Raw genomic sequence first — 11,786 nt, 5'->3', positions numbered from 1 at the left:
CTTAGTAGCTGTAGACTATGTGTCAAAATGGGTTGAGGCAATTGCTTCACCCCATTGTGATGCTAAGACCGTGATAAAGATGTTCAAAAAGATCATATTCCCCCGTTTTGGTGTTCCTAGGGTCGTCATTAGTGATGGGGGATGCATTTTAAAGAAAAGAAATTCACTTCCATACTGTCTAGAGTTGGTGTCCAACACCGGCGTGGTTTGGGGTATCATCCCCAAACTAGTGGTCAGATAGAGGTCTCTAATCGCGAGTTTAAAGAGATCTTGACCAAAGTAGTTTCTAAATCACGGAAGGACTGGAGTCTTAAGCTAGATGACACATTATGGGCTTATAGAACTGCCTTTAAGACACCAATTGGTGCATCACCTTATAGGTTAGTTTATGGGAAATCGTGTCACTTACCTGTTGAATTGGAATGTAAGGCCTGGTGGGCAATTCGAGAGCTTAATTATGATCCTAAGTTGTGTGGTCAGAATCGTCTTTTGCAGCTAGATGAATTAGAGGAGTTTAGGCTTAGTGCCTATGACAGCTCGCGCATTTACAAGGAAAAGATGAAGAGATGGCATGACAAGAGAATCCTACCTCGGGAGTTCCATGTTGGGCAAAAGGTGCTGCTGTTTAATGCCCGGCTGAGACTATTTCCTGGTAAGCTGAAGTTCAGATGGAGTGGTCCTTATACGGTGACAGCTGTTACCAAATTTGGATCCGTGGAGCTTGAAGATTCCGAGGGGCGCAGATTCAAGGTGAATGGTCAATATGTGAAGCATTACCACGAGGCGACTGAAGCAGACAATCGCGTTGAAGTCTTGCGCTTCGACGAGCTCGACGCGCCAGTTAGTTGATGCCAGAAGGGTCGTGCGGGACCTCTTAAACCAGCGCTCTCCGGGAGGCAGCCCGGACTGTTTTATTGTACTTTTGTCGAACCTTTTATTTTCTTTTGGCTCTGCATTGAACTTTAGACACTGCTTTTTGAACTTCCTACGTTGTTTTCTTGCTTTTTATGCGTGTTTTGCAGGTCAAAGTACTCGATCGAATGATATTGTGTTCGATCGAGCACTTTCTGAGGCAGCAATCACTCGATCGAACGATATTCTCCTCGATCGACCAGAACCAGACTCGCCCCTACTCGATCGAGTGGTTTTTCATTCGATCGAGCCCTTCCAATGCAGCAGTTCATTCGATCGAGCTGTTCCAAGTGCTCGACCGAATGGTTTCGACTTCCAGCTGTTGTTTTACGTCTATGGAGCTACTGCTTGACTTTCTTTGACCTCCCATGTTCATGGTCGGTTTGGGGAGGTCCCTCCTTGTGACGTTCTGTAAGTTTTCCGACTCCACTTCTCCTTTTCCTTTCCTTTTGCAATTCCTTCCCTATTTTTGGTACAATGAGGGCATTGTACGGTTTGGTTTGGGGAGGTATGCATCCATATCTGTGTCTGCATGTTTTCTTGCATTTCTGCTTCCATGATTATTAATTCCGCATGCATTGTTGTTCGTTTTACTTCAAAAAATCATACAAAATTTCAAAAATTTCATAAATTTCATGTTTAATTTGAGTCGGAACGTTTGAACATTGACGCTACTTTGAACCCTTACTTGAGCCCTGCATATTCTTGACATTTAGTTGGCGTGGTCATGTGCATAATCTACGAGTTTTTGTTTCTTCTTTATCTGAACGAATAGACTTGATTCATTATGTTGGCAAGCTACATTACATTCTGAGGTTAGAGCTTATTGAACTGGTGACATTCATGACCGGTTTCATTTAGGATGTGAGTAGTACTCCCTTTAAGACATGTAACATCAATTTGCATAAGCATGAGTCTAGTCTTCTTAATACCTGTATGCATTCGGTCTGTGGATGGTGACACGTGTTAGGAGAGGCAGTCCCCTTTATTTCATTCTACCCATGGGCCTCACATAGCCAAATTGCCTCTTTTGTCCTATCAACTACTTTCTATAATACTTCCTACCCTAGCTGAGCTAGTAACGAGTAGTTCTTGAAATGTTTTACTGCAATATGGTTATTTCATCTGATTTCAGAAGATGGTGGAGGAATTGAAGGGAAAGAAAGAAAGAAAGGAGGGTAATGTCGAATCGTTGAAAAAAAATGATGAAAAAAAAAAGAAAAGAAAAAAAAAAAAGAGGAATGAAAAGCGAAAAATGCGAAGAAAAAGAAAGAAAAAAAAATCAAAAATGAAAAAGAATGAGAATTGTACAATGATTTACACTCCCATGTCTTATCTATATTTTATGGGGAGTTGACGATTTTTGGTGTTTATGAGTTTAGTGCATAATTTTTCACCGTTTCATCTTGCTGTCATGAGTACGAAGTTGGGATGCAGTTTATATTTGGATCCGTTGTTGCTAGCCTGGCTATTAACCCCACATATCCAAATTCATTTTTGCCCCTTCTTACCCATTACCTCACTTACCCAAATGTAAGTCCTTGGCACGTGTCTTGGTCATTAGTATGGTTGGAATGCATATGTACGGTTATAGAGACTTTATTCATGTTAACTGCATGCATGTTCTTATAGGTCGAGTTAGGTGAGTGTCTGTTTTCTTCCTATCTTTCACATATATACTCACCTTGTGCCTGATCTTGAGTGACGAGCGACCCGTGAGAGTCCGATATCTTTTGAGTCTTGCAAGGTCGACGGTTCAATAAGTTTGAAACATTAAATTAACTCGTTTGCACTTTCCACTGCCACCTTGTCATGTTATCGCATTAAATTGGTTCTAGTGGATGATTTGTAGCTGATGCGTTGGTCCCGTTCCACTGTTCACCCTTAGTTGCATTCATATTTGCTTGGGGAAAAGCAAAGGTTTGGTTTGGGGAGATTTGATGCGTGTCTTTTATATAAGGTTTTCACCTCATTTTTACACGCATTTCTGTGCCTTTTATGTAGCATCTGGCTACAAATACCCCCGAATATTCTACTTTGGTCCGTTGTTTGTAATTTGCAGGAATTGACCGAAGAGAAGCTAAATCGAGCCTTAATTGTCCCAATTGTATGCATTCATGGAAAATAAGGAGCCGGATCTGGGAAATCTAACACTTGGAAGACGCATGAGCTGAGTTCGGGAAGCTATTCAAGTCCTAACGTGCCTATATAGCTCGATCGAGTGATTCACTACTCGATCGAATGCTCTATATACTCAGGATTGGTCGATCGACCAGTTTAAGGAGCCATCGAGGAGTTTTTGCAAGAGCTACTCGATCGAGTGACTTGTGTCTCCTCGATCGAGTGGTTTGGTGATGATATTGCTCGATCGAGTAGATTATTTCTACTCGATCGAGTGGTTTCGTGTGTTTTAGTTAATTTCCGCCTAATCATATTATGGGCTTTTGTAATTAGTCCATAGATTAGGTTTTAGGATGGTTTTCTAGTATAAGACTGAAAAAGAGGAACTACGTACTCATCATCTCCTCTTGCACACACGTTAGTTTAACACTGCTTTTGTCACTGTTCTTGGATTTTGCCCCTCTTTTACTTTTGCTACTCGGATTTGAGATACGATTGGTATTTTCGATCTACAGTTATTCTTAATTTCATTATTGCTTTTAATTCTTCCCTTCTTCTGAATTGTTATCATTGCTTCAATTGAATTGTTGTCAGTTTTATCATTATGTCTAGTTTTAATTATTTGTTCGTTGTTACTGATAATTCAATGGTTATGAGTAGCTAATTTTCTTATGCTAAGACTATAGGGGATCCGTAATATGAAGGGAGGGTAATCGATTTATTAGGTTAATGCTGGTACTGTCTCTGTTGGTTAAATGGTACAATTAACTGTATCCTTCTAATTGAGTCGACGCAATTAGACCTATAATTCCTAGTGATCCTTGACCTAGACCGAAAGGTTGGAAAGGGTAGACTAGTAGCGAACAATAGAGTATTGCAGCGAGGACGAATGTTAAGCTGTTTACACTTTAGGGTGAATTAAGGACCGAAAGGTGACGTTCGCTACCCTTTAAACCGTATTTGCATTGACCTGAGACCCAGATTACTCGACCGGATGATTATGGTGAACCGTTTGTCTTAGCTATTTTTCTCTATCTGTTATTTCCTTCCTTTTATTCTCTTTCCCTTATTCTCCTTAGTTTAGAAATCACTTTTATAACCCCCAATTTGGTTACCTTGACGAACCTAGTTTTAGCCGACAATTTCCTACCTCTCTGTGGATTCTACCCGACTTCCCTAGCTATATTAGTTAGAGCCAGTTGGTATTTTTGACAGGTACGCGACAGACGTGTCAGGGTCGAAGTGCTTTAATCTTCTTGTTCAATTGGTTCTCTACTTCGTTTTGAAATTCTTTGAATTTATCCAAAACTTCACTTTTAAACTTGATTATGTAGACATACCCATATCTACTTAAGTCATCGGTAAAAGTGACGAAGTAGTCATAATTTCTTCTAGCGATGATAGTCATTGGTCCACATACATCGGTATGTATTAGACCCAACAAATGACTTGCTCATGTGCCTTTACTACTAAAAGGATTATGAGTCATTTTCCCTAGAAGACATGATTCGCATATACCAAATGATTGGAAATCAAATGATTTAATTACACCAGTTGACACTAGTCTTTTAATGCGCTTTTCATTTATGTGACCTAATCGACAATACCAAATGTATGATTCATTTGGGTCACATAACTTTTCACTTGGTTTGAGTCTTTTTGATTGCATGTTATAGATATCTTTTCTTGAGCTAGAAGTTTCAAGAACATAAATGTCATTAATTGAAGTGGCTTGGCCTATGACCAAGTCATTTCTAGAAATTTCACAACTATTTTTCTTAATAGAAAAAGAAAAACCCCCCATGTCTAACATGGCAACGGAAATGATGCTCTTACATAAAGAAGGTACAAAATAACAATTATGTAAGTACAACTCAAAGCCATTAGCTAAAACAAGTACATAAGTCCCTCTTGAAGTGGCGGCTACCCTAGCTTCATTTCCAAGTCGGAGATCTACATCACCCTTGTTTAACTTTTCCACGTCTCTTAGACCCTGTAAATGATTACAAAGGAGAGAACCACATCCGGTATCCAATACCCATGTTGAGGTGGAAGTAAGATTTATATCGATAACAAAGATTTCGGAAGAGATATTACCTACTGGAGTGATGAGTCCAGTTTTAATATCTCCCAAATACTTGGGGCAATTGCGTTTCAAATGGCCTAGGTCATGACAATAATGACACATTTCAAATGGTTGGGCACCCTTCTTTAGCTTGGTTGTGGTAGTCTCACTAGCCACTTCCTTTCCTATTATAAACTTGGGTTCTTGGCCCTTCCCTACTTTCTTTTTAAACTTCTTATTACTCCTTTTAGTTATAAGGATACTCTTCCTTAAACTCCCACTCAACTCTACATTATCCTTTGTTTCATTAAACAAGGAAGCTATAGAAGTAATAATGTCATCTTCATGAGATTCAATATTTGAAGGCAAAATTATTGGAGTGGGAGGAGTTGAAGTTGTGAGATAGTAAAGATTCCCATCTTCACCAATGCTAAAGCATAATTCTCTAGTTGAATTGTGATCGTTGATGGAGCATTTTTCATCAAATGATTTAAGCCAAGTATTAATAGTAATAGGTGAAAGGAGAATTAGATGAATCCATTGCGATAAATAACTACAAAAGAGATAAGGGAAATAATTAACATTTATCGTTTTACTTGCAAACATTTTAACAAGGTTTAAAAGTATGCATTTATATAATGAACTCGCACCTAAATTATATAAATGATTCCGAGATCCATCTTTACACAAACATGGGCACGGGAAACCGATACATCCCATACTTGCATAAATTTGGTGAATTAACTCTTTAATTGATTATACTATAGAATTCTCGGTCGATGTATTTCATAAATTCCATCTCTAGCCCCGGAACATAAGACTAGTCTTTATATCCCGTTGAGTCCAACCAAATTTCGCGTGTAATAACGTTTTATTACCCCACTTACCCAATGATAATTGAAAGTACCCATGGGAACCGAATCTACCCTAAATGTCAAAGGGATTCATGAGTCCTACTATTTGGTAAGGCCAATCTCAATTTTAAATATGTGTGAGGTCTTGTCGATTTATTATCTATCATCTTTAAATGAACGAAGTCGATGAATACTCGATAATTATAATTGACAATAGTCGATAAGACGATAAAAAATGCATGTGAAGTTATGGAGATTGGCAATGCATGCAAACATATAAAGCAAGCAAATAAAGAAAAATAAATTTCCTAGTATGGCCTTTCCTAAAATAGAAAATACTATATTCTATTACATATTCGGAAACCAACTCCTTTGGTCCCTTGAATCTTCATGTGACACGTCTCCCAAGGATAAACATCGTCTTGATTGGAACTTCTTTCCGAATGGCACCGTCTTTAGGAAACTCCGGTATTACAAATAATTAAATAATAAAAATGTACATTGTACTTCCTATTATACATTTGTAAAATTAAATCTAATAAAAAAAATAAAAGTGATACGAGATCACAATAAATTACAACCGAATCAATATTCCCTTACATTACGGGTAATATCGATTAAATCTAAGGCCATAATAAGATAAAATTACATAATTCAAAATTATATAAATAAAATATGACATTCATCAATGAAATATGCAACATTATAATATGTATCTAACATGCCAAATTATAGCCAAATCGCCCTATATAAACTTATATCGTAAATATAATCTGATTTTATAGATATTCGCGATCTTTAAGTTATTAAAATCACAAAATAATACTAAAATAAAATTTTAGTCCAAGTTAATTATCCTAATCTTTTAGGACTCGAAAATTAGTCATTACTCAATTTTTGACAATAATTCAACTGTATTTAACATTTATGCTCATTTTTTACCTTAAAATCATAACCTATTATGAAATAAATCCAAATTTAATTACAATAATTTAAAAATTTGAATTTTAAATTTTTGAACATTCTTGAATAATTCCATTACACTTATAATGTCAAAAATTAAAGTTAAAATTTTCGAATTTATTTCGAGAAAAATATAGTTGCAATTTATCGGCTTTATCAAATAAAACATCTAAAGTATGTGAAAATTAATCTAACATATGTTCCAACTTTATATATGATATGTGGGATAATAATGCAACCTAAAATATGTTTTTCATGTCATGTAATTTGTTTTAGCTATTTTTTCTAAAATAGTCGCTATTTATGTCATTTTTACACCTAAAATTTCATAACTCATGCAAAATGAATCAAGTTCATCTAAAATTTTACACACTGTGAGGAAAATGTGCATGTGACAACATATTAAAATTTCATGGCCTATTTCGAAGTTTAACTAATTTTAACCTTTTTACCTCCATTTACATCATTTTTATCTCATAAAAATTATAAATCATGCAAAATAAATCAAATTTATACAAAATTTTACATACAATAAGTAAAATATGCATGTGAAGTCATATAAAAAATTCAAGGTCAGAAACTAAGTATATCTATTTTTAGCATTTTAAATACCATTTTATTTATAAAAATGTAATAAAATCACTAAAAATCATTAAATTGAGCTAAAAATTACCATAAATCATCAAAATGACCTAAATATAATTTAGGACAATAATATATAATATGCAAAAATTTTCGTGATTTTATAATATAAATTACAAAATCTCTAGTTTTATATGTTTTTAATTTAACTCGGAAAAACTATAAACCGATTATGCATGCAACCACCTAAGCTCATGATACCACTTGAAAGGATTCAGTAACCCTCTAATTAAACTCTTTAATTATAGATCTATATTACTCATTAAAATAGATGTTGATCTAGTGCATGCATAACATAATGTAAATAAAAGGTAAGAAAAAATTTCCTTACATTAGTAAAATCGGTCTAAGGGCACAAGTGAGGACTCCTCCCACACTTGTTCTTGAGCTACATGTTAATGGATGATCCTTCAAACCCCAATAGTAGAGATTCTCCTCTTGATGTCACCAAGACTACCCCTTAATTCTAATTATATATTAAATAGATATATCAATTAGAGACCTTAAATTAATCTTATTATTTCATATTACTACTATAGTAATCTTATAAGATTTTTGAACAATTTATATTTTCTAAAACTTATTTTAGAGAGAAGATGAGAGAGGTGAGAAAATTATGTAAGACTGAATTATTTTCAGAATAAGAACAATTCTTATTCTTGTATGGAAGGGGGGAAACCGGTGGGAGGGGAGTGGCAAGGGAGCCAATGAATGCCCCTTTGCTTTTTAGAGTTGTTATTTTCTAAATGTATTAGGGTGTAGATTAGCTTACAATGGTAATCATTGTGTTTTCCACAATATAAAAACAATTAACCATTTCACCCTAATACCCTCTAAAAAACAGGTGCCCCTAAGATAATATGAAGTCCATTTTATTTTTGTCAATTGTCATTTTGTCATATAATGTGTGACATGTAACATGTAACATGTTGTTAATAATATTAATGCATATTTAACAATTAAATATCATTACATATATTAATTCAATTATATATAACAATTGACTAGTAATTCATAATCACAAGTGTATAAAATGGTTCTGGTTAATATAATCTACAACACATTGTAATTATAATTAACCAATCATTCTTAATTTAATTGTTTCATAAACAAAATTTTAGTAATATAATATTTTAATTACTACAACGAATCTCATTTAATCGAATTACAATAAGATTCATATTCTCACTCACATATGTAAATTGTTCAATTTTAAGGAATTAATTAATCCGTATCAGTATACCATTAATTAATTTATCTATTAAGGGAATAGTCCTTTAGGTGTGACCTTAAGGATTAACTGATCACCACCGTCAAACGACAGTAATGTCAAACTCTAGTTAGCCAATCATTACCGATTAATGTTGATCAGTTGACGTATAAAAATGAATCATCCCTTCATGTATTCTTATCATGAGTTTTAATAATGTAATTGCACTATTGTTGAGGACACATACTCCAACACGTTCATCACCGGTGACCCGGCTACATAATGCTTCAATCTTTGTCCATTGACCTTGAAAGTGCGACCCTCACTAGTAATTTCCACCGTGCCATAGGGAAAGACATGTCTCACGGTGAATGGTCGCGACCATCTTGATCTCAATTTTTCCGAAAAGAGTTTCAAAGGTGAGTTGAATAGGAGGACCGTCTCTCCATATTTAAACTCTCTTCTTTGAATCTTCTTGTCATGATATGCTTGTCTTTTCCTTGTAAAGCTTTGCATTTTCTTAGGCCTCTAGCCTAAATTCATCCAACAAATTGAGGTCTAGCAAACACTTCTCTTGGGAGCTCTTCAAATCAAAGTTGAGATATTTGATTGCCCAATAGGCTCGGTGTTCTAGCTCCACCAGAAGGTGGCAAGCTTTACCATAAACCAAACGAAACGGCGAAGCACCAATTGGTGTTTTGAAGGCGGTTCTATATGCCCATAAGGCATCATCAAGCTTTATCGCCCAATCCTTCTTTGAGCTATTCACCGTCTTTTCCAATATTGCTTTAATCTCTCTATTGGATATCTTGACTTGACCGCTTGTTTGTAGATGGTAGCCAATTCCACAACGGTGTTGAACTCCATACTTCTTCAAGAGAGCTTCAAACTTTGTCTCAAGAAAATGTGACCCTTTATCACTTATCAAGACACGGGGCACTCCGAACCTTGGAAAGATCACATTCCTCATAAACTTGCTAACAACTCTAGCATCATCCGTTTGGGAGGCAATTGCTTCAACCCACTTTGATACGTAATCCACCGCTACAAGGATGTACTTGTTGCCATAAGAGGAGGGATAAGGTCCTTGGAAGTCAATTCCCCATACATCAAACACTTCAATTTCTAAGATGAAATTTTATGGCATTTCATTCCTCCTTGAGATATTCCCGGTCCTTCGAAACCGGTCACAACCCTTAACATAAGAAGCAACATCCTTGAACAAGGATGTCCAATAAAATCCACATTGAAATATTTTTGCACCGGTCTTAGTAGTACTTGCATGTCCTCCACAAGGAAGATCATGACAATGAGAAATGATTGATTGGAACTCATCCTCCAGTACACATCTCCTAATCATGCCATCGGCACAAGTCTTGTACAAACAAGGATCCTCCCAATATTGTCATGGAAGAACTTCTTCTTCTTCTTGTATGAGTCATAACCATAAGAAATCACACCGGACGCCAAATAGTTGACATAGTCGGCATATCATGGTTCTTCCCCTAAACTCAAGGCTAATAAATGGTGATCGGGTAAATAGTCATTTATTGGGAGCCCATCCTTGACGTTCTCGTTCAATAATCTAGAGAGGTGTTCGGCTACAACGTTCTCAACCCCTTTCTTGTCTCTAATTTCTATATCAAATTATTGAAGCAAGAGTATCCACCGGATCAATCGTGGCTTTGATTCCTTCTTAATAAGCAAGTGTTTCAAAGCCGAATGATCGGTGTGTACTATCACCTTGGCTCCAACCAAACAGGTCCAAAACTTTTCCATTGCAAATACCACCGCTAATAGCTTTTTCTCCGTTGTCTAATAGTTTATTGCATAGTGAATGTCATGTAGCTTTCCATCTTTCCTTTGGCCTAAAACCGCGCCCAAGGCTTGATCACTTGCATCACACATAAGCTCAAAAGGTAGGTTCCAATCTGGTGGTTGTATAATTGGAGCACTCATCAAAGCTTGTTTTAACCTATTAAAAGCATCATGACAACGGTTAGTGAATTCAAAAGGAGTATCCTTAGCTAGCAATTCGGCCAAGGGTCTTGCAATTTTAGAATTATCCTTGATGAAGCGGCGGTAAAACCCCGCATGTCCAAGGAAACTCCTCACCCACTTAACAATTGTGGGACGTGGTAGACTCTCAATGACCTCTACCTTAGCCTTGTCTACTTCAATTCCTCTATTAGACACAGTATGCCCCAAGACAACTCCTTGTACCATGAAATGGCACTTTTCCTAATTCAAGACTAAATGACTCTCTTGACACTTGTTCAACACTTTATCCAAGTTTACTAAGCACTTTTCAAAGGACTTTCCCACAACCGAAAAATAATCCATAAAAACTTCAATTTCTTGCTCAATAAAATCGAAGAAAATGGACATCATACAACGTTGAAATGTGGAGGGTGCACTACATAACCCAAATGGCATTCTCCTATATGCATAGGTGCCAAAAGGGCATGTGAAGGTAGTCTTCTCTTGGTAACTAGGATGGATAGGGATTTGAAAGAATCCCGAGTACCCATCCAAGAAGCAAAAGTAATCATGTTGAGCCAACCGCTCCAACATTTGGTCCATGAACGGCAAAGAAAAGTGGTCCTTCCGGGTAGATTTGCTCAATTTTCTATAATCAACACACATCCTCCACCCAGTTACCACTCTAGTGGGAATCAGTTCATTTTTATCATTTCTCACAACCATCATTCCTCCCTTTTTTGGAACTACATGAACCGGGCTCACCCACCTACTATCGGAAATAGGGTGGATGATGTCGGCCTCAAGTAGTTTGAGGACCTCCTTTCTCACAACTTCCTTCATTATGGCGTTAAGCCTTCTTTGTCCATTGACCTTGAAAGTGCGACCCTCACTAGTAATTTCCACCGTGCCATAGGGAAAGACATGTGTCACGGTGAATGGTCGCGACCATCTTGATCTCAATTTTTCCGAAAAGAGTTTCAAGGGTGAGTTGAATAGGAGGACCGTCTCTCCATATTTAAACTCTCTTCTTTGAATC

The 11,786-nt window shown here is 36.5% G+C and overlaps 1 protein-coding gene across 1 annotated transcript; it reads right to left on the bottom strand.

Annotated features, from left to right (window-relative positions):
• Positions 1–9,287: 9,287 nt before the first annotated feature.
• Positions 9,288–10,993, bottom strand: LOC141617227 (uncharacterized). Its single transcript, XM_074434409.1, has 2 exons — positions 10,663–10,993; positions 9,288–9,892 (listed from the first exon to the last, which is right to left on the bottom strand). The coding sequence occupies exons 1-2, from the start codon at positions 10,991–10,993 to the stop codon at positions 9,288–9,290; spliced, it is 936 nt and encodes a 311-aa protein (XP_074290510.1).
• Between the last annotated feature and the right edge of the window lie 793 nt (positions 10,994–11,786).

This window comes from Silene latifolia, chromosome X (genome assembly GCF_048544455.1).
Source record: "Silene latifolia isolate original U9 population chromosome X, ASM4854445v1, whole genome shotgun sequence".
Classification (NCBI taxonomy): domain Eukaryota; kingdom Viridiplantae; phylum Streptophyta; class Magnoliopsida; order Caryophyllales; family Caryophyllaceae; genus Silene; species Silene latifolia.
This window is presented reverse-complemented; position numbering and strand designations above follow the sequence as displayed.